We start from the raw sequence: 23,960 nt of genomic DNA on the forward strand, positions 1-23,960 counted from the left end.
TCCCTGGGCCTAACCGGTAAAGGAATACTTACTAAAGGCAGAATACCTAATCCCCCACCCCCTCAACAAAAAAAAAAAAAGAAGAAAAAAAAATTGGCAAGGATTATTAGTTGCACACCTAAACTATGAGGAGTCCTACTTACACCCTGCACTTGGATATTTGATAGCTTTTAGCCCCTAAACTTGGAACTGTAAGTTGCACATCTAAACTATGAGGAGTCCTAATTACCCGCGCTACCTTGGATATTTGATAGCCCTTACCCCCGGGATGATCTCCTCACAAGGAAGTGACATACATGCGCCTGCTATGTGGGTTTTGTTGTCTACGAGGGATCTTTTTAAATAAAATATAATTTTTTACCTTTTTAAATTCATTAATTTTATTAGATCATTTTTTCCGTGTCAAGTTAGTAGAAAGCTTGGCTGAACTCCATTATTTTGGCAAAACTCTTTTTATTTGGCTAAGAAAAATGGAGCTCTAGCCAAGTTATTTTTACTGATTTGGCCCCAAAAAATGCATTTGAAATAAATAGTCATTGCATCTAAAGAAAAAAGATATACACAATTGGTACGCCATTATTTTGGCTAGAAATTTGGCTGGAAAATGAAAAAATACACAGTTCGAACAAATAGACAATTGCATCTACAGAAGAGACTACAAAAATGCAAATTCCGGTAAAATTGCATTGTATATGATTATGCGGCAATTAACTGTTGAAAGTATCCCAACAGGAAGTTGAGTTTTCGATTTTCTTCACTCCCGTCTGCCTAAAAAAGAGTGTATCCACTCTCTTTGCCACACCAGCATCTAGGGGGTAAAGGCAATCAAATAACCAAACCGAAGGGGTAACTAAGACTACGAATAGTTTAGCTGTGCAACTAATAATACGTGCCAAGTTTAAGAGGCTTTTAGGTATTCTGCCTTACTAAACATCGTAGACCACTTGGTCCAAAAAGATATGACATTATGACTTACTTTAATGTTTGAGCGCCAATGACCATGCCAAAGAATCCATTTTGCGTCGCTTCTACCACTAACGCGGACTTGTTTGGTTTAGGGTCCAAAATCACCGGTAAAGAAGCAATATCCTTGTGGTAGGTCCAGAAGCTGATGAAAGACTCTAGAGGTAAGCTTATGTGGTAGGTCCAGAAGCAATATCCTTGTGGTAGGTCCAGAAGCTGATGAAAGACTCTAGAGGTAAGCTTATGTGGTGTCTACTGGCAACTACCATTTAATAGCATGAACATCCAATTAGCTCCCACTTAGTTGCTCATTGCTTCCAACTAGCTCCTACTTGTGTCACCATTTGGAACAACTTGAGTCCAAAAGGTATAAGGCAATACTTAAAGAACTTTTTTTTCATTAGTAAGACAATACTTCAAGAGCTTGACAGACACAAGCTGGGATTTACTCCATTTAGGATCTTGCAAGTTGCAATAAGAAAAGATATCTAGCACTAATTAACCCCAGGTCCCAACTTACAATACCATTTTCTTTCCTTTTTCCCCGATAGAAGTGGGAATTCTTTGGTTTGAGCTGCAACAACATAGAACCATTATCCGCGTTGTTTCCCCATGTTGATGTTCAACAGCCTTATCACAAACTAGGTTAATTGCAAACATAGCAAAAGCTGAACACGAAAAGAACTCACAAATCAACACCACCAAAAGCAGACCCAGCTTCGTTCAGATAATGCTTCACTCTCTAAAGAGCTGATGTGACCATTTATTAATTTTCTGAAATTCAAATCACAGATAAGTCGCATATGTGTGTACTATAATTACGCATATTACATGCTAAAACACAAACAACAACAACAACCAAACAACAGCAGCAGCAACAACTACAACCAAAAAAAAAAACTACTACTACTATTACATGCTAAAACACAAACAACAACAACAAAACAACAGCAACAACAACAATAACTACTACTACTACTACCATCACCAAGATCAAGTGGGGGTTCGCTATATGAATTCTCGTTGACCATGTTTCTTCATTTAAGCTCTACCCATAATGTTAAAACACATAGAACGAATTCAAATTAAAGAGTAAATAGAACAAGTGTAATGGAAATGACATGGACGCCTTAAGCAGATTTTAGAGCAGAAAAAGAATGACACCTTATCTTTGCCGTTGATGTCAGCCTTTACAAGCTTTGAGATGTATTCTTTATTCACCTTTCCATCTTTAAGAGTTTCAACCTCATCAATGAAAGCAACTCGGAGAGCCTCATTTCTACATGAAAGTATAACCCAAGTCAGCGGAGAGGTTATGACGTCAATTCTAAGACCAGAATCTATCCTGTACATTCATTACAATCCAAATGAATAAATTAATTCACCTTTGCATTAGTAATGCAATATCTGCAGCCTCAGGTTTTTGCTCTTCTTTCTGTTTTCCATATATCTGGCATGTGACAACATATGTAAATTTCAGATCTGCCTGTGCTCTTGATTCAGGAGACAAGTGAAATCCTTGAGTATCCGTTGTTCCATTTGGTGGGATTCCTGCTTCAGAATCTAACAACGTACAGAAGATTGAATTGGTGAAGAAAGAGAAAATCAACAAAATCATACATTGTTTTAGGTTCTCAGAAAGCAAACCTCCAGTCATCATCCGTTCCAAATATGATTGCAGCATTAGCGCTTTCCTGTAGTACATCATTCCACGAACTGCAAAACTCCAGAAGGGTTGTGTTAAAGGTAAGAAATTCATCAGAAAAACAAGCAGGTAAGCAACTTTCTCCAGGAGATAACAGACATGATCCTAGATATTTTCCGTCCAAAGAAACAAAGATAACACACATGATCTATTCGAAACCTAAAACAGGAGAAGAATCAATTAATGTAAGTAACCCTAAACATAATTTCACAGGTACATGATGCAGCCAAGTGTAGCATTAAACATCCAAGGAGACAACATATACTGCAAATTCAAAAGAAAACAGAGAATTAAGAAGTACCAGTTCTGGCCAATGTTTGCCCACGGTATGATGCCCAAAACCTAAGTTCAAGAATGTCATTTGGGTTATCATTAAGTTCTGTCTCTGAGGCATTCTCATCACGGCCGATTCGAGCAAGAAAGTTTTTCCATTCATCTGCATCAAATAATTTCTATTTCCTCTTAATGAAACGACAACAAAGAGGAGACTTACCTTCAAGTGTAATTTCTCATGAAAATGAGATGACTAATCAAACAAATACAAGCTATAAAGAAAATTTTCCTCTGTTTTGGACACTTTTTTTATAAGGTTCCTCTGTTTTGACACTTCAATGCATTCTGAAGACAACATTCTGAATACACGTATCCTAATCAGTTATCGAGTTGTAGATATTAATTGAAGATGTTTGCTTACAACTTTTAGACCTCAAAGATTTCCAGCTATAACAGTTGGGAAATAAAAAATGGAAGAATTAAAAATAACAAAAGAGTGATTAAGTATTATTTAGAAAACAAAACCACAGAAAAAATAAATAGAGATAATACATTGCTGAACAAGTTTTAATTAAGACACCAACAACAAAAGCAACAAAAACAGGATAACCATTAACCAACCTTGGGCACTAATAAGGCATCAGATTTCCACTTTCATCTTTTTATGCAAAACAACAGAAAAAATAGCTTTCTTCTCTTTTCTTTCTAGTGTCTAAAGAAATCTTCTTTGGAATGTCAAAACTTAGAATTTTAATACTAAAATTATCATAAGTGTCTATATTTCACACTCAGAAATATGTTTCTCTTTATTTGAATGTCCACAAAGTTATTAAGAAAACTCTTTTCTATCTTTTTATCATAAGGATAATATTTTCATTTATTTGAAAAACACATGTATACAAGCAGTATATCAAAAAGTAAAAGGCTTACAAAATAGTAATATTTTTAGTCGTGCATCTCGTTTTTGCAACTAAATATTATGTGATCATCACACTCCACAAAACCTGTTCTAAGTACCAAATTTTCATAACTATTACCCTTGGTTATGTGAACACTCTTAAGGTCTTTCACCCCAAGTCTTCCTCGTTTATTTCGGCTCATCACGGGCTTCCAACGATCCAACTGTGAAGCTCCATATAGTCCCATGAGCTAAATCCCAGAAGCATGTAACAAAAAAATGCAATATGTGGGACACTTGATAGTATGCTCTTGATAAGCATATCCTTTCCTCCTTTTGACAAATAACTTTTTCCGCCATCCTACTAAGTTTTTCTCAACACTTCCGATCACCTGTTCCAGACAGCCTGGCCCAAATTCAAAGCACCCTAAAGACAGGCTGAGATAAGCAGTTGAAAATGCTTCAATGCTGTCCATCATATCCACTGGCATTGATCTATCTGATGAATATTAACTAGGAAATATCTGCATCACAAGATGGGGTAGGTAGGCAAATCCTGGATGTCACTTTGGTGGCAAATGAACTTGTAGACTCCAGAAGGAAAAATAGAGATCCCGGCTTACTATGCAAGTTGGACTTTGAGAAGGCTTTTGACCATGTCAATTGGGAGTTGCTGGATTTCATTATGATGCGGATAGGGTTTGGGGAAAGATGGAGGGGATGGATCAAGTTTTGCATTTCCTCAGTCAGATTCTCTGTCCTGGTTAATGGTAGCCCGTATGGTTTCTTTGGCAACTCCAGGGGTCTCAGGCAAAGGAGACCCCCTATTCCGCATGCTATTCATTCTAGTGATGGATGCTTTGAGTAAAATGATGGATCGAGCGGCGGGCGGAGGCTTCTTGAGAGGATTCCCAGCTCTGATCGGGGTGCTCAGTGCCCAAAGAGTCTCTCATTTGCTTTTTGCGGATGACACCTTGATTTTCTGTGATGCCGATATGGAACAGTTGACCTACCTGAAGCAGGTCCTGCAGTGGTTTCAGATAGTATCAGGTCTCAAAATCAACCTCGGCAAATGTGAGATTTTCCCGGTGGGTGAGGTTGCTAACATCAATGCTTTGTCTTATGTTCTCAGATGTAAGGTGGGCTCCCTTCCCACTACTTACCTAGGTCTCACAATGGGCGCTTCGCATAAGGATACTACGGTTTGGAATCCAGTGATCGAAAGGGTTGAAAAAAGATTAGCAGACCGGCAGAAACGGTACTTGTCAAAAGACGAAAAAGGAAGTTCTCATTAAAAGCACTTTATCGAGTATACCCACCTATTACTTGTCCCTGTTGCAAGCTCCTGTGAGCATCACAGAAAAACTGGAGCGGCTTCATAGGAATTTTCTTTGGGATGCAGCGGATGGAACTAGAAAGTATCATCTAGTGAATTGCGAGACAGTCACTTCTCCAAAGAAGTGGGGTGGACTTGGAGTAATAGATCTTAGGGTATTCAACAGAGCTTTGTTGGGGAAATGGTTGTGGAGATTCGGGGTAGAAGAGCATGCTCTATGGAGGGAGGTCATAGTAGAAAAGTACAATTCCACGGGAGGGGGGTGGAGGACTAAGGCAATCACAACACCTTTCGGGTGTAGCATATGGAGGAGCATCATGAAGAATTGGGAATCCTTCAGTGGCAACATCTCTTACAGGATGGGAGATGGAGGGAGAATCAGTTTTTGGAATCATAGGTGATGTGGAGAGGATACTCTGAGGGTCTCCTTCCCCACGTCTTCAGAGTTTCAAACCAGAAGGAATTGATGGTCCAACAGATTCGTAAGGAGCATGTATGGGGGTGGTATGGGACCTCTCATTTAGAAGGAACATGCAAGATTGGGAGATTGCAGAGCTCCAAGATTTATTGACACTACTATATGGGTAAGACAGGTCTCAGCCATCTTGTGATTCTTGGAGATAGGGTTGGCATGGCGATGGTCTGTTTACCGTAAAGTCCTTTTACCAGAGTATATTGGTGAGAGAGGAGGTCTCTTTTCCATACTCCTCGATCTGGATTCCTAAGGCGCCCTCGAAGGTGTGCTTTTTTGCATGGCTAGTGGCGAGGGGAGTTATTTTGACTACTGAGAATCTGCAAAAGAAGGGAATTACTCTTGTTAGTTGGTGCTATGTGTAAAAGCTCAGGGGAAGAAATTAATCATCTTTTGTTGCATTGTCTTGTGTCCTTGGCTTTGTGGAGGGCGATCCTGAACCTTTATGGTGTTCAATGGGTGATGCCAAGCACTGTAAAGGAAATGCTATATAGTTGGGCCGGTTTCCGTAGAAGAAGAAAGCAAAAGGCGTGGAAGTTCGCCCCGTTAGCTCTCATGTGGATAGTTTGGGGGGAGAGAAATAGGAGAGCTTTTGAGGGGATTGAGTCTTATTTTTCACATCTTAAGAATAGTCTTTTATCTTTGATCGCTTTTTGGTGTACTAATATAGCCCCTATTTGTATAGAAGATTGGTGTGTTTTGTAGAGAATCATGTTCTGATGTAAATTCTCTACTTTTTAGTATACTTCTTGTATACGGGAGTTCTCTCCCTTTTGATTAATACAATTTACCTTATCAAAAAAAATATATACATCACAAGACATAAGCATGTCGTCCAACAAAAGTAGACCAGTCCCCTTGCCTCAAACTCATCGAGCTACCAAAGAATACATATGGCTCCCATTCACAAGAGCCAAGTATCTTGCTTTTGAATAACAGAAATTGACTCACTTCCTTCACCTATTGTAGAAACTTTATCTTTGTCATTAAAAAACCAAGAACTCCCAATTCAATTGTCATAACACTTTTCAAGGTCCACTTGCAAAGAACCCCGAGCTCTCCTTTTTTCCTCATTGAATCTATCACATCGTTTGCCACCAAAGCAGCATCTAGGATTTGTTTCTCCCGAGGACACGCTTTTAGAAGTAGATAATGTATCGTCCAGTACCTTCTTTAGTCTACTAGAAAGCACCAAAAAGATGAACGAGACAGAAATCAATGATGATACACGATGAGCACCAATTAGTGTTTTAGCCTATATTGGATGTGTCTTTCATAACCTTTTCACTGAACCCCCTCAAAAGTGCAAATGGAAAAAAGTAAGGAAAAAGAGTGGTAACATGTTGAGTAAAGATAAAGTGCAAACACTCACTCCCATCAATATCAATAAGAATTCATCTTCTTCCCAAACTACCACTCACTCGTTCAAAACCTAGACTCAGAGCAACTACGGAAGTCCCTAATTTTTCTATAACTGGACTAGATGAAATCAACAAATTACCTACCTCCCATGTTGACACGCTCTTTTTGCTTTGTGAAATATGACAATGAGAACGTAAGCTCTTTTTCTATAATTGGACTAGATGAAATCAACAAATTACCTACCGCTCTCTTTGCTTTGTGAAATATGACAATGAGAACATAAGCTCTATTTTAATCGAAATACATGTACTTCTGCTTTATTTCTCCGTATGAGTATTTGCATGGTTGTAGCATGGAAATAACCTAATTGTACTCAGATTCTTCTACTTCTTGCAAATTTTGACCTGGTTTACCATATGCCCGAACGGTTGGAGCACGCTCCCCACGAAATATGCGCTGCCCACTTCCCAAGGCAATTTTCGACCGCCTAGTCCTAGTATGCGTTCCCTGCTAACACCTTTGAAAAACAATGACTGGACACCGAATGATGGTGTCGGACCTCTGCATTGGTTTTCTAACCATCACGTGATCTAGGTACAGAGTTTAAGAATAAGAAAGACTTTTGAAACTTGCGGTCTAAGACATGTCATAGACATTTCTGTAGCTATAAAACAATGTCTTTAAGGGTAAAACTAGAAGTTAAAGTGAATTTGTTTTTAAATATAGAAAGGTGTCATCTTTTTTAGATAGACTAAAAAGGAAAGTGTGTGACATAAAATGGGACAGATAAAATAACAGTTTAAAAGCTCACATGTTCATTTAACTGAGTACATTTTTTGTTCTGAGCAGCATTTTGGAGAGTCCGCGCAATATAGATGCAAAATACCAGCTATTTCTATTTACCGCTTTGCACAAAGAAACAAAGATTACCTGGATATATTTTCTGAAGGTAAAATAGAATAGAAATTCCATCTTCATTTTTCTTTAGGAGTTCCGACATGCTGTAAAGAACAGTTTCCGAATAATATGGCGTGAACACACTGCAAGAGAAGAAAATTATTACAGAATAGGTCAATGAAGATGGTAAAATGAACAGTAGCAATGTGATAGAACATACCTGAAGGATAACATCTCACGGACAGGTTTTGTTACAGGCATATCCATGAAAAGAGAATTGGTGAAAAACTCTAACCGGCGTCTAGCCTCAAGATTCTTAGGTACGGTGGCAGCAGATTCTTTAATAGTTAGAAGCGAATGGAGTCTTTTAATCAGTTCCTTCTGCAAATATTTCATGCATTTTATGTACCAAATTCAAAAAAACAAGGAGCAAACAGGTGCCGAAAAAAATTAAGAACAAAACGTAAAAGGAAACCAGATACAAGCGTACCAACTCAGGATCTCTCGGCCACTTTAATTTTGAGAACAACCGGCCTTCATTCCTTGCCTTTGATAAAATGTTCCATGTCTCAATGTGTTCTCTAAAACGATATGATAGTAATTATACTCCGCATTCAAAGAGTATAATAATCCCAAAAATGATAAGTCATCCGAAGTACCTCATATTAAAGCGAAGAACATCAAGTCGCAGAACATCATACAGATCTTGAATAGCTTTAACAGCCCCACTTTCAAGCTCCGGTGTATGCTCCTTTTTCTACGTGAAAGTATTCAAGAGACCATAAGCAGAAAGGCAGAAAAAGATAAATACCCATTCAGACATTTGAAAACTGACAACGAAAGAGAAATCCTCTCAACAATCTCAATTGAAATAAGAAAGACAATGAGGAAACATAATGTGTGTTGACCAATGCAGCTTCCCGTCATGGAATTGGAGGGGAAAAAATATGCATCACCTATATCTGAAAGGTTTCCATGCCTGTGCTGGACACCAAGTATAACAAGACATACTGTGAAACATGTGAAAATGGGAGTGGTGAAACTCAAAAAACTTATCTTACTACAGTAAAGAAAGAGGACGTTGTGTGGGGGAAGGGGGTCAGGTGTGGAAAGGTAGAACTTGATGAGAGCAGCAGAGATTCGGAAGGTCACAGAGTATGTGCAAGGGAAGATTCGTAGATTTGCTAAATCTGTGGAGAAAGGTTATGATAGTTTGAGGGGCATCAGATGGACTATGCCAAGAAGAATATCGGAGGTACTAGCATGCTGGAGCAACGAGGGTATCTCTTCTGGAGAGAAAGAGAGATGGAGGATGATCCCTGCTTGCATTTGGAGGACAATTTGGGAAGAAAGAAATCGCAGATGTTTTGAGGACAAGGCCAGTAGCATCGAAAAATTGAAAATGAAATGTCTTGTCCTGTTCTATTTTTGGTGTAAACAAGAAGTCTTAGAAGAACCTGAATCTATTTTTGATGTTTTAGAATCCTTATGAGAAGAATAAGGACTAGGAGTTTGTTTTGGTTCTTGTAAATATGGGGGACTACACACCCTTTGTGTAGTGTATTTTTAATATACAAATATGTTACCTTCTCAACAAAATAAAAGATAGTTGTGCCGCTTCTTAGGTAGCACCAAAGCGAATTGCTGATTTTCAAACTTATTCCTAGGGTAAGTACAATACTATCTTATCGTCAGTGTTAATGATGGTAAAGACACCAGGAAATAGGAAATGCTCGAACGGACGCAGAGAACCTATGTGTCTTCAGTATAATCGTTATCAAGCCTGAAAGAACATGTACCAGTATTCCCATCAGTGCAGTAACTTTCTGAATCACCAGTGGCAGCTTATTCAGTTCAACATCCACATTAATACTCCTTTTAGCTACGCTCCCCCGAATGTCCTCATATACTCTTTCAACCCTAACATAGTACAGAAAGAAAGCAAAGAACATAACTGACTATGCATAGTTCTAATAACAGAAACTTGATGTGAGTTCATTCAAAACAGACAGACACAGAAGGCTATGACATCTTACCACGTCTTTCCTTCATCATTTCCTTCATCATCTAATATGGATGTAAGAACAAACTTGATGGCGTAATAGCACTCTTCAACCGCGTATTGCATGTAATCATCCCTTGAAATCCTATCCCATAACTCATCTTGGGAGTCTTTACTCTCCACAGCAATATCTTTTGCGAGAAATATCTGCACAGTCAGCAAAAATGTATAGATATGTGGCTTTTCAACATGACAATACATAGAGGGAACAAATTACATTTTGTGTAAAAAGTGAAAACAAAAAGAACTGTCAGCACTGTAACTGCTCTACCTTGCTAGCTAATAGGAAAAGCGGCCATTGGACCAAGGGCAGACTCCCAGAATTCTTAGGCATCAAAAGCAGTTCCATCTCCCTGTAGGTTGAAATCAATCCATCAAAAATATGAGGGGTCGAAGCATATCAATTTAGCTAGTAGCAAATAGAAAATGTGGTTAGTGAAATAACGAAAAACAAACACTCACAAATTAGTAATATAATCTTCTTCCCTCAGATTCTTGATGATTTCATTCCAGAAAGGTGCAAATCGAGCAGCATCAGCTTTGTTTCTTTCCAAAACCTGCTTTTTACAACAATATAATATTAAAAAACAAAATATAAGATTTTGAATAAATTAGCACTACAAATATGTTACAGTCAAAAAACCAGGAAACATTTTCTGTTATAACCAAGAAATCCCCTATGAGTTAGTTGGCCAACTCCTATTATGCTCGCAGGCTCAAAATTCGGGGAGTATGAGAGTGCCACCCCTCTACCATGCTCCCACTTACATACCAAGCTTTGTCGTGACAAAGTTCAAACTCGTAATGTATGCCTAACCACACTTCACAAGCTACGTCCTTACCATTTAACCACAGCCCTGGAGGCAAGCTCCACATAAGTTGAGATAAAATGCAAAACCATAATATCAGTGCTTCATCTTTAGTTAAACCATAAAATATAAGACAGAAGAATCCAGAAATAGAAACTACTTTAATGTACTTTGAGCTAACACCTTATTGGTGACAATAACAATTATATCAGAAAACTGTGTTTTAGAAGTAACATGATGCACCTAAAGCAAACAAGGAGCTTCAGAATGTGATATAAAGACAAATGTTAAGTTGCAGCAAGAAATTGATTAGAAGACGCAGCAGCCGGGGTAAAAATCAAATTAAAATGTCCAATATTTGGTGAGATCTCCACATGGCAGGAAAATCGGTAGTTTATGGACATCCCAATAACCATTCACGATTCACCAAAACCTCTTGGAGAAATTGAGTGGCATATACCTTATAAAAATATACAGTAAAAGTACACTAAAATGGTTAGCGAAGTGAACAGGATACTAATTGCAACTATTTCAAATGCAGCACTCGTGCTGTCATTCACTTATAAGACAGTAATTAGGCCAAGTGTCAACATCAGACATCAGTAGACAGATTAATTAGAAACAGAAAATGAATAAACTCACCAGACCAGAAGACAGAAGCGACACCCTACAAAACAGGTGGGCATTTGGACACAGTGAGAAAAAGGTATACGAATCAAATTGACTTTGTCATTCATAAATGTTTAATTGGTAAAATAAATGGAGACACCTATTTCGAAGAGGCACATGAAGACTGTCCATAAAAGCCTCGGGAAATTCCTCGAAACGTTTATGCATAGCATCCAACGATTGTATCTGATATCATTGTTAAGAATATTGTTAGAAAGGGGCTGACATCTGGAATACATCCACAAATTGTCAGACAATAAACCAAGGATTTGAATGGTAGCATCCATTATCAAGGAGAACTATAGACACAATATATAAGTAAAATAAAAAACCAGCTTGCCTCCCCAAGGCGATCTCGTGCTCCCAGAAGAAAGCCCCATATAGCCGATAAAACAGTGTAAAATAGATGAGTATCGAACAGGTAAACCTGCATTAGTAATAACAACAATAAGATGTTGACAAAAAACACTTCACAAGCACCTTTTGTACCAATACATTATCTGGTTGATTGCTAATTCGCAATTAGAGGAGTGACCAAAGCGTAAGTGCAAAAAAGTCATATGACCAACATACAAGCTGTTTATGTCACAAAGCCTCAATAATCCAGCTCAAACATTGTTAAAGCAAGACACCTCCATGAATTACTAAGCGAAAAGTGACTTAAAGGGTACAACATAGAGTGCACCAGCCCAGGCACTCATCTTTGTTTGACATAATTCAACTGGGGGAGGAAAATTACATTTTGGACAGGTCACTTATTTACTTGCATGTGCATCCGCTCACAAGCATTTAGAAGTATCACCCCACAGGATCATGGATAAGTTGATGTTAGGAACCCCTGCCATTAGAATGAAATATCCAAAAGCAGAGAATTCATCCGAGGAAACAAATTCTAATCAATAACCAATGAAAGTATAGTGTGTCAAATTGGCGCTCAAGCCCAACACCACACTCAACTTCACCCAGCATTTGCAGGATGCAATTCTAACCACACAAAAAGTCCACTAGACACAACACAATTGGAAAAGTACCTATAACATACCATTAGTGAAAAAGCACCTGAGGATTGACACTCGAGCCTAAAAAGTAGCACCTCATGCCCAAACAAGGGCATGGCATTCACCAAGGTGGACAAATATTTCTCATTATTAGTGCGCTTACCAGTTCTCATAGCAAAATAAAGATACTACCAATGAGGAATCCAAATAAATGCTGAAACTACAGTGTAAACTAGCACTACTTTTCCATCTGACAAGTATAACACAAAGCATACTTGAGGAATATCTCATTATCTAAAAATCTTAAGGTACTGTACGAGGCAACTCAGATCATCGCTATTGGCCCTCATAGGATTGTCCAGTAACATCCTCTTAAGATGAAGATATTACTTCCCTATGAACAAATAAGTCAATCAGGCTCCCAGCAAATGCCGACGTGTATACTAGATGCATCTTAACTGAAAGTTAAAAACATGTCCAACTACAAACGTACATGCTCAAACGTATCATCTGAGATAAACAAGCATATGGCCAACGTCTTTCAATCAAGTTCAATGGAAACAACACAGTAAGCAATATCCAAAGAAGCAAAGCATAGGTGATTAAGGTAACTGCATTTAAGATCATAAGGATTCCACAGCTTGGTGCAGACATCCCTAATCTACTACTTAAGAAAAATAATCAGTGATCAGAATTAATCAACCAACAATGGAAAATATCTGATCTGCATTTACACATCAGAAGAGATTAAAACTTACGATAAAAACCGGTGCCCATAAGCTTGCAACCGTCAGTGCATTATGATTATCTGCCAAAAGAGTAAGTAATACTTAATGGAAGTTGAGACCCTGATTAAACTCTCACTAAACCTTGACCATACCACAGAGACTGCAGAGGTTATTGGTATACATATAAATACTGAAAACGACAAAGAATACCAGAATGAATTTCAATTCAACCATAAAGGCATGTAACAACAACAGGGTTGCCTACTTTTAGAAACAAAATCATGCCAAGAGTACTGCTGAATATCCATATCCAGTATAGATCTCGTCGGCTCAACCAACGGCCTAATCTGCAACATAATATCAAGGCAAAATCAATACCTTACCACTAAAAGCTATAGATCGATATCAAAAGAAAAACCAACACATACCAGAAGAAAATAGGCAAAAGCAAATTTTCCTCCCAAGACGACAAGCCAAAAAACCATATACCTACATTCAATGAAATTTGTCAGATGAGATTTCAGCACAGGCAGATAAACTGGATAAATCAGCTAAAATAGCTACCATCCACCAAACAATGTGGAGAACCCAGAAAAAAGAGTTCCACAGTAATTTACTAAACCAGAACACCTGACTAATAACCAAGATTCACAAGAAAAAGTTGGAAAAAAAAGATTCACATCACAAAGGAGTCTACTGCATAAAAGAGAGGGCCGCCTGTTCATAACAAAAGCATAAATTGGAAAGGCATGTAATTATACGAGCAAATTTTCTTTGAAACCCGATTACAAAAATAAAACTCACTCCTAGGAGATAGGAGTGGAACAGTGAAGAGACAGGAAGGTCATACATTATTCTCATGCCAATTCACAAGAACAAAAAGAACTAAGGTAATGTCACATAAATACAAAATTAGCTCATGTAACCAAGAAACAAAGGATCATAGTCAAATTCATGAACTTCAAGGGCCAATTTAGCCAAAAGCGATCATTGAGTTAATAATATAATTCACAACTCTACAGGAAAGTAGACTTCCAGAAGTGCTTGTACCATTCAGATGGCCACCCCTACTCACAAACATAAAGTTTGTCTTGATTAAGGTAAACTTAAATTCGGCAAAAAAAATTGTACCACCATTTGGCAAAGCTCTCCCTCTCGCTCTCTACTTTTGGCACTAGATAGTTATACATAAGGCAGTAAAGATAAATGGATTACTTGATGAAGTCGAAAGTTCCCTCATACATGCCCCGGCCAACGTAATAGTGTTCCTTAGGACAAAAAAGGATAGCAAAATTATTACTAGAACATCTCAATCAAAGGGCAGTAAGGAATGATCATCCTTCAAAAAAAATCTGATAAAAATGTGAAACCTGGTGCATCCACTTGATGAAACGAACCACGGGCCAACTATCACATCGATTTGTTAAACGATGACAAGCTGGAAACCGCAGCAGAAAGCTGACAAAAAACTGAACTCCAGCATAGATTGCAAGGACAACAACATAAATTTTGAAGACAGTTGAGTTGGAATTTTGGTTGCTATTGTCTTCAAGAGCTTTCCTGTCATAAAATTCATGACCAAACGTTATTGCGCAATACAAAACGGGTGGGTTGCCACAAGAAGAAGAATAGAAAGAAAGGATAAGGAAGAATCAAAGTAAGAAGCTCTGTGAAGCCATAAAGAACAATAAGCTACATACACGTAAAGGAAACATATGAATACAGAAGCTATGCTGAACCAAATAAAACGAAGGAAAATCCGACTGACAGCTACGCGTCTTGATGTAGAGTATGCACCATACATCATGATAACATCCAAAACACCTGCAGATAGATAAATACTTCAGCTACAGTTAGAGTTCAATATAGGTAAATATGGACCACTTTTGGAGAAAAGAGATGCCAGAGAAACATACTCTCGATAAGCTTCATCACGACATACGTAGGTCCTAGACTCAAAACTTCCTTCAGTGTTTTAAAGTTGAATCGCTCGTTATTAAAGGCAAAGATAGTCATTCCCTGAGGATATTGGAAAGGAGCGACAAATAAATGAGTTGGGTGAAAATAGGTACTGAAGATAATTTGTTGAAAGCAAAGAAATGCCAACAAACAAAAATTCCATATCAAGCAACCAAGCTCAAGTACAGCAAATTCAATTCCTTGCTCCCATAGACACAGCAAAGTAGTACATAGCTGCTCACAACAAAAAGGGCAGCCCGATGTACTAAGCTCCTGCTATGCGCGGGGTCCGGGGAAGAGCCCGACCATAAGAGTCTATTGTACGCAGCCTTACCCTACATTTCTGCAAGAGGCTGTTTCCACGGCTCGAACCCGTGACACCCTAGTCACATGGCAGCAACTTTACGAGTTACGCCAAGGCTCCCCTTCTAGCTGCTCACAACATGATATAAAAAAACAGAAGAAAGAATTGATAGAATGCATTTTTTTCCTTTTGAAAAGAGTAAGTGCGTTGATAGAGTGCACTCTTAATCCTCAAACAAAACCTCAAAAAGGGATGAGACAAAGTAACCTGAAAAATAACAAGAAATAGCAGATTAAAGAAAAGAGGAAATATCATGGCTATCAGTGATGAGTAGCAGACCTGGAAAAACATGAAAAGAAACATCCAAAGACGATGAAAACTGTGATAAAGATGGAGAAATGTCCGGTGCTCAACAAAAGAAGTTTTTCCCCTGCGCTTGCCACCTCCAGATTTAAGAATATTCTGTAGCAGATAGGAAACAGAAGTTACAAGCTAAAAAAACTGAAACCTAAAAAATTATAAAGCAGAACTTAGCAAGAAACAAGAGGACAATGTTCCAAACTAGAGATTGGAAATACACATGAAAATCAGTAACAAATGCTTTATGTCCGCCTGTAAGTGTATTATAAGAAATTCATGGTAACCAGATTGATACTAAATTATCCAACCTAGATCTAAGACCGACTAATGCTGAGCACCGGTAACTGTAAAAAGATAATGAAAAATGATGCAAATTTTCACTCAATTGAAGATTGCAGTCAAAGATACTACACATGGAAGCAGAAATGCTGCCTTACAGAAAGAGTCAAGAGAGCTACCGAAACAGAATCAAATGTATGCAATTTCTCTTTTCAAAAAAGGGTTATATCCTGATTTATTAAAAAGGGTCAATGTGTTTCAAGAATTCTTTAAGTGAAGGTTGCATGAGCTCTGATAATGGGTAATTTAATTCACCACATTGCAGGGCTTTCAATTGAAACTACCATCCTTAATACAATTATTATTAACTATAATACAATTATTTTTCCGTGGAGCAATGCCAATTTCTTCCTTCCAAGAAACATGAACTATATTACTTTGCAGCAGAAGGGATACAACACTTTTAAATTGTGAACATGAAGCTCTTCATTTTCATGTTATAACCTGCAAAATGATACAAATATACCTCTAGCGAGATTTTATAAAATGGGATATCACAATGTAATATGCAAAACGATACCAAGAGAAACTTTCAAACCTTTGAGGGCGTTGGATGCAGGAAGAAGGAAGAATTCTTCCGCCATGGCCAGCCAAGCTTAAAGCAATGACGGGACCTGCAGAGCAGTGGAAGGGTCAGTGAGAAGATTGCAGAAGTGGGAGTCCTACAACCTTGGGAGTAAAGCTTACCAGAAATACTCATTAAAATCATCATAGTTTCTCCAAGCAGAATGAGGTGCTCTTCCATTCTCATTGTTTCCAGCCTCCTGTAAGCTAACAAATCAATAAGCATCCCAAAGTACACGAAAAATTTGTTTTAATCATTATTTCTGCCCTTCTCCACCCTCCAATGCCCACAATTTCGAAAGAGTAAGAGTGTGAATTATTGAAAGTTAATATTAGCTGGTTCTAGTTGTTAATGTCCAGGAGGGAGAAATTGTTAAGAGTCTTAAGAATTCCACAGTATTTTGAAGCTCGTAAATATGACATGTCTGCACTATAGATCTATTTTTCTGGAAGATGCTTATTGATTAGATTCTTCAACATACAGATGGAAAGAGTAAGAAGCAGCTGAACTTGGTGAAAGATCAAATCCAAAGATTTATTGATGTGTTCCAACAGCATCTTCCAAGAAAAAAAAACCAGTGGAGGTGGAAAGGACTGCCATAGCTTGTTATAGTAAGGGAGGTGGCAGTTTTAACCGATACACAAAGATGGTTAAAAATAAGTAGGGATGACAAAACTGCATAGCCAGTCAAGAATATCAGGAAAAGATGATGGAGAAAGTGATAAGTGGGATCTGTCAAAACACACAGTACCATAAGTCAACCATTAGCATGTCAACAGAGATTTCACAACAGCAATAAATGTCCAAAAGAGTCTGTGATGCCTTTATATGTACACTGATGATAATGTCACCACATACTATAATAATAATCAAAATCAAAAACAGGTTCGACAAGTAAGAGTATGCGTATGTATGCACATACATATTTAGTCATATGTTACATGTATGAGTGTCTCTGTAAATGATCTTTAGAAACAGAAAGTAGGCTACAACGGGGAAAAAACAAAAAACATACCGCCGCAATGACATCATAAACAAGACATATTACTTGATCAAGAAATGACACGCCATTATCAGACATGCAGCTCTTAGCAGGCTGTGCAACCTGCTGTCGTAGTATCTCCTCCAGTTCCCTTCCCATCTGTCATGAAATTAATGTTTCCAAGCAAAGCAAAAGTAAGATCAAAACACTTGGGATGAAGTAATCATAATTATGGCTTCTCTCTTCTGGCTTTTGCCCTTTCATTTTAAGAAATTTATAGTGTACCCTCTTATCCGACAATCCCACACCCTCACACCAAAGAGAACACCCTGGAGACAAAGGGCAAATTACACTTAAAGAGCAAACTTAGAACATACTGACAGGTCAGCCAGAGAGTACTTTAATTATCACAAGAAGACGACAAAGGAGAATGGAGATCATCAAATTGAGAGGATTTCTAAAATGGTCAAGAGACAAAAGATACACCAAATTGACATACATGATGGAATATGTAGCACAAGCATTCTGGAACGAATCGAATGTTAGCAGCTTCACCCCAGATTAAGAAATACAAAGAAATGAATAACAACTTCTTCTCCTTGCTAACTACATCCAAACTGCAAAAGCAAAAGCAAAGTATCAGAAACTCAGAGCATAAAAATACCAGCTACAGTGTCAATGGTAGTTTTTCACTATACTAAGATGAAAATATTTTCCAAGTAGAAAAATTACAGTTCTATTAAGACGAAATAATTTTACAGTGCACGCTCAAAACACGCTGAACATGAAACCTTACTTGCTCCACACAGGTGGGATGTCCAAATAGTTGCACCACTTGATATAGTTATCAAGGGACTTCAAGAAGACCTTCTGTACAGCAGCCTCATCCAATATCTGGAAGTTAGAGATACACAGATCTGGACTTAGAAATAAATTAATGAAGGTATCGATAATGTGTCACCTCTCACATCGTCTAAATAAATAAAACAGCTGAAATATTATCTCATAAAGAAGAAGAATTCTTATTTCTCCAGTTCTTCCCAACCTTTGCTAAAAGACAAAGAAACAATTGGCAAGAGTTCTACACATGGCATTCAAAAGTTCAAGATAATATAAGATCATCAATTGCCAATATTATCTTGGATATTGAAATTTATCCCAGATATCGTGGTTCATTAGAGTGCCACCATTTAGTTATCAGCAGCCATACCAAGACAATGAAACTACAACGTATAACAGTATCTATTGTTCTAGTTCTGTAAATAAGATAAAAGCACATGAGCAGAAAAGCAGTCCTAAACTGAATGAAAACAAACTAATCCAACAAAATTGACAAATCTCATCAGGATCATCAAGGGAACAACTTTCAAGAGACACAGATGAGAACCTTGTTACTTTTAAGCTGCCTTTAAGAATAAGGTATGATTTGCAGAAAGTAGACGATAAAATGTTCTCGAGCTACACTACAGCCAAACACCACCAAATCACACAGCCTACACAGCACCTTTATGTAAATTTACCATTTTAATTACAACCAAAACTACGATTTCTCACAGCTAAAACCCAGTGACCAACTACAACAACAAAGATTTCTCAAATAAGATAAAAGAAGCATAACCAACATAGGATATGATATCAGCTCTGATTTTTACAAGTACATTACATCTTTCCATTTAGACAAATGACTTTCTTCAATACAGCCATAAAGGGAAATAAAACTTCTTACTGATATAAGGTTTAACAACATGAGAAAGCAAAATCATGAGATGCATCCATATCCAAATATAACTTCTATTAAAGGTATAACATGATATAAAACCTACTGGTTCAGGTTCTTCAGGAATACTAAGCCGGGTCTGCTCATTTGCAAGGAGGAGAACAATATGTTCGCGCTGATTGGAAACATTGTCTTGCTGCCAAATTAACAGAAATGTGATCACCAAAGCCATAATAGAACTGATAAAAATGAAACAAGCAACGGAAGGAAATTACAGGAAATAATAAAAAGATGGGACAAAAGAAAAACAAAGATTAACATGTCTGTATTGTGAAATTGAAAGAAAGCAAAGAGAAATAAGAAGCAAGCAAGTATGCACCACAAAATCAAGCACACATATCATGAGCTGAAAGATATTATAGTTGCGTAAACAATAAGTATTTTTCTCCAATATGACGGTTACTTCTCAAACAAAATAATGGAGAGAAACTAAGACCACTACTGAAATGTGAGGCAAGGATTAAGAAGACAAAAACTTGCTAAAATTATAGTTTCTTTTTTTTTCTTCAAAAAGCGCTAAAATGATATAGTTAGTTCAGCATTCAATCCAAATGACAATCCCCCAAGAACAAAATACTCCGTACACCTATATCTAATTCCTCAGTAGTATAATCCCATAAATGATCAGATTCACTATTAGTTTTTTTTTTTTTTTGACAAGGTAAATTCAGATTAGTCTTTTACAGGAAGAAATTTTGATTCTTGTGGATAAGACCTATACAAATCCAGAAAATCTTGTAAAAACACTATCCTGAAGCACCAAAAGATCTATAGCGATATAGGTGCTCCTATCTGTACAAAACCAATGTTTCCAAAAGCGAAAAGTACAAAAAGGGTCAATGCGTTTTAAGAAAATTTCCTTAAGAAATGAAGGTTGTATAAAGCTATGATACTGGGTGATTCAATATGATGAGATGCTAGATATATTCCTTTAAATTAATAACACCTTCCTCCTTTGGGGAAACATCTCTTGTACCATCCTGTGATCTCTTGCCTGCCATCCTACCGTCTCTTGTATCATCCTGCTAATCTTTTATTAACCCTCTCTACGAAATGGATAATTTTACAGTATTGCTACCCCTATAGGCCTATGAATTTTGTAAGTTACAAGAATCACTATTCAATAAAAAATTGTCACTACATATGTTTCTTATCTCAGACTAGAATTAATGAATTACCCTTTGAATTTGACTTTGACCATTCCCATCCCCATGGAAGCAACTTCAATCTAGATATTGACAGATCTAATTGCTCATTTTCTACGACAGTAATTTTTCAAATTATGAAGAACTTTTTACGGATGAAGAAAGATATGACCAAAAAAAGGAGTAAATGCCATCATGATTCGAAACTCGGCGGATAATGAGTCTACTTCTCTATCCTTCTACACTTAAATACCAAGTAGAGTCTGAACTCGTAACGTGCGCCTAACCAGCATCTCACAAGCTATGCTCTTACCACTAGAGCAATGCCTTCATAGCTGGCAATACCAATTAGTTGGGGTTATGTTTTAGCCATGTTCATATGTTTGCTTTGGCTCCTATGTTTTCTAGGAGACTTCTAATCCTGTCAGAGATGTATATATCAATAGAAAATATATAGAACCTCTAGAACTTTTATTTTTTATTTCTATTTTGCAAAATATTGGTCTAATCTAAGGTTAATTGCAGCGACATGAACAGTGAGGATTCATATAACCGACCCAACTTATTTGTGATTGAAGTGCATTGTTATTGTTGTTGTTATTGTATATGCTTAAGAAAAATAAATAATGCAGCTGCAGTCCCGGAAAAGCGAGGAGTTATATGCATTTCAGGAGAGAGTAATCACACCCAGAATGAATTGTTTTCATTCTTAGCAGGAGTATAGCCTGAAGGAATTATTGATATCCCTACTCTCTCAGAAATTCGTCGTTGGACTAGTAATTCTTGGAAGCAAGCACATGGAGTCAATATTTATGAGATGGGCCAGAATCGGTTTCTCTTTGAATTCTCTTCGAAGATAAGTGCTGAGCACGTCCTGAAAGATGAATGGTTCTAGAAAATGCACAAGGTCCATCTACAATTGTGGACACCGACAGTGGGCTCTATTCCAAGTAGTGAAAAATTAAACCATGTGTGAATAAGGCTCGTTGGCCTGCCTATCCAGTTATGGTCTCATAAAGTCTTCAAGGAAGTGGGTGATTATTGCGGTGGTTGGTTACAAACAGAAGAGGAGGCAGAGCTCAGAAATCACTTAAAATGGGCAAGGGTAAAGGTGAGAGGGGATGGGGAATCAGTTCCGAAATCAGTGAAGGTGGGTTTCGAAGGGTTAATTTATCAGATTCAGGTGTGCTGTGAGGCACCAGTGAGAACTTTCGCCGGAGAAGGAGGAGGAGAGAAGGCTTCGGGTTGCTAGGCTATAGAGGATGAGTATGCGTCAGGGAAGGGGGGCACTAGGTAAAGATGTGACAGGGCATGTGGCTTCTTCTACAGTGGCAGAGATACAGGCTGTTTCACAAATCAAAATTCTGGAATCCACACGTGACTTCTCACGTGGAGAAAAGCTCAAGAATTGGTCCCAGTTCAGTTAAGTCAGTTAAAAAGCTCCTTGGACCCAGATTTTATTGGCCCAAAGCTTTCCAGATTTTTTAACACATGAGGGCCTCCAATATGAGCCCAGGCCCGATTCCTTTATGGAAGAGTTAAATGCAAATTCTGCTGCTACAATATCAGTCTCTTTAATGATACAGAATGTAACAGATACTAGAGATGAAGAGAGAGAAAAAGATTCAGAAAAAGAAGGGGATGAAGAAGAACCAAATTGTACGCCCGATGAAGAAAGAAAAAAAGCTACAGAAAAAGAAGGGGATGAAGAAGAACAAAATATCAAGTCCAATGAAGAAAATTCCATGATAGTTTTTGAAGAATGTGGTAATTCTCTCGAAACTCCAGAAGAGAGAACATGCAGACAAGTGAAGGAAGCAAAGAAGTGGGCCGGGTAATTGAAGATGCACAACGAACTTACAACATGCAGAGATAGAAAAGGATCCAGAATTCGAAGCATCACTATGGGTTCATCAGAATATAATCCGGCTTGGCAAAGAATTTGGAGTGGATTTCCGAGGATGCGAGAAAGAAGCTTTAGAGTTATTCATGAAGATTGATGAGAAGAGGCAAGCAAACAAAAAAAAATCAAACATGCAGATGATAGAAACTCCAAAAAGAAAAATTTCTAAAGAAGTAAAGAATCTAGATATTCCAAGAGCGATGGTACCAGAAGTAGGGAGAAGTATTATTATTCATGATCAATGAAGGTGAATATTGTCTCATGGAATGTGAGGGGGCTAAATCGATACAGGAAAAGATTGATGATCAAGAGTTTGATTCACAGCTGGAAAGTAGATGTTTATTGCTTCCAAGAATCCAAGGTAGAAAGGGATATTAGGGAAATTATTTAAGAACTTTGGGCAAATAGATGGGGAAAGTTTGCCCAATTGGAAGCTAGTGGGACTAGAGGGGGAATTGTTGTACTTTGGGATAGCAGAATTTGGGAAGGGGAGGTCAGTAATTTAGGTGCTTATTCAATTTCTTGTAAATTCTCTGGTAAATCTCAAGATTTTACTTGGCATTTATCTAGTGTGTATGCTCCAAATGATAGAAAAGAAAGAGAAAAAGTTTGGTGGGAGTTGGCTGGTGCTAGAGGTCTTTTTTCTGGGCCTTGGGTTGTTTGTGGGGATTTTAACACTGTTAGATTCCCATCAGAGAAGAAGAACTACAACACAATTAATACGGCTATGACTGAGTTCTAAGAGTTCATTGAGAACATGGAATTGGTGGATCTTCAACTGGCAAGAGGGACATACACATGGAGGAAAGGTGATATGCATGATATAGGAGCAAGATTGGATAGGTTTTTGATCTCAGTGGACTGGAATGAAGGCTTCAGAAACATCAAACAGACTACACTTCATAGAATCACATCTGATCATACACCCCTGATGCTTCAATGTGGAAATTGGGAACCTGTTAGGTCTTATTTCAAGTTTGAAAATTGGTGGCTGAAAACTGATGGTTTCAAAGATATAATTAAAGGATGGTGGGAGTCTTTTATCTGTGAAGGGAGGCCTGATTTTATTTTAGCTTTTAAATTGAAAGCTTTGAAGGAGAAGCTTAAAGAATAGAGCAAAACAAGCAAATATTGTCAATCAACTTGCAGAATTGGAAGAGTTACAGGATCAAAGGAACTTGAATGAGAAGAAATCTACACAAAAACTGCCTTATCAATGGAATTTGAGGAGATTGCTAAACAAGAGGAGGTGGCTTGGAGACAAAGATCCAGAGCTCTTTGGTTGAAACAAGGAGACAGGAACACAAAAAAATTTCACAGCAAATGCTCATAGAAGACATAATAATATTGACCAGCTGATAGCAGAAGGAGTTGTTGTGGATAACGCTATAGACATCAAAAGAGAAATAGTAACATTCTACCAGAAGTTGTATACAAAATCAGAGGTGTAGAGA

The 23,960-nt window shown here is 37.7% G+C and overlaps 1 protein-coding gene across 4 annotated transcripts in view; it reads right to left on the minus strand.

Moving 5' to 3' along the window:
• LOC107760121 (callose synthase 9) overlaps nt 1-23,960 on the minus strand; it is a 48,548-nt gene that overhangs the window by 14,528 nt on the left and 10,060 nt on the right. For 2 of the 4 annotated variants that reach the window (XR_012702414.1, XM_075237537.1), the window contains exons 8-36: nt 19,505-19,594; nt 18,478-18,575; nt 18,181-18,298; nt 17,715-17,840; nt 16,822-16,898; nt 16,673-16,748; nt 15,775-15,897; nt 15,089-15,191; nt 14,873-14,996; nt 14,543-14,732; nt 14,388-14,440; nt 13,601-13,661; nt 13,438-13,519; nt 13,203-13,252; nt 11,787-11,873; nt 11,547-11,632; nt 11,420-11,444; nt 10,431-10,525; nt 10,240-10,321; nt 9,943-10,115; nt 9,706-9,826; nt 8,566-8,663; nt 8,397-8,487; nt 8,127-8,287; nt 7,940-8,049; nt 2,970-3,104; nt 2,611-2,679; nt 2,349-2,526; nt 2,128-2,242 (exon numbers count right to left, since the gene is read on the minus strand). Coding sequence is in view for 2 of the 4 variants with exons in the window: in XM_075237537.1 (XP_075093638.1) it covers nt 2,128-2,242; nt 2,349-2,526; nt 2,611-2,679; nt 2,970-3,104; nt 7,940-8,049; nt 8,127-8,287; nt 8,397-8,487; nt 8,566-8,663; nt 9,706-9,826; nt 9,943-10,115; nt 10,240-10,321; nt 10,431-10,525; nt 11,420-11,444; nt 11,547-11,632; nt 11,787-11,873; nt 13,203-13,252; nt 13,438-13,519; nt 13,601-13,661; nt 14,388-14,440; nt 14,543-14,732; nt 14,873-14,996; nt 15,089-15,191; nt 15,775-15,897; nt 16,673-16,748; nt 16,822-16,898; nt 17,715-17,840; nt 18,181-18,298; nt 18,478-18,575; nt 19,505-19,594 (2,997 nt within the window). In the remaining 2 variants the exon portion in view is untranslated. Of the gene's footprint in view, nt 1-2,127; nt 2,243-2,348; nt 2,680-2,969; nt 3,105-7,939; nt 8,050-8,126; nt 8,288-8,396; nt 8,488-8,565; nt 8,664-9,705; nt 9,827-9,942; nt 10,116-10,239; nt 10,322-10,430; nt 10,526-11,419; nt 11,445-11,546; nt 11,633-11,786; nt 11,874-13,202; nt 13,253-13,437; nt 13,520-13,600; nt 13,662-14,387; nt 14,441-14,542; nt 14,733-14,872; nt 14,997-15,088; nt 15,192-15,774; nt 15,898-16,672; nt 16,749-16,821; nt 16,899-17,714; nt 17,841-18,180; nt 18,299-18,477; nt 18,576-19,504; nt 19,595-23,960 lie in introns of all 4 variants that reach the window. The other 2 variants (XR_012702413.1, XM_075237535.1) reach the window with 1 other exon arrangement.

This window comes from Nicotiana tabacum, chromosome 18, assembly GCF_000715075.1.
Source record: "Nicotiana tabacum cultivar K326 chromosome 18, ASM71507v2, whole genome shotgun sequence".
NCBI lineage: Eukaryota > Viridiplantae > Streptophyta > Magnoliopsida > Solanales > Solanaceae > Nicotiana > Nicotiana tabacum.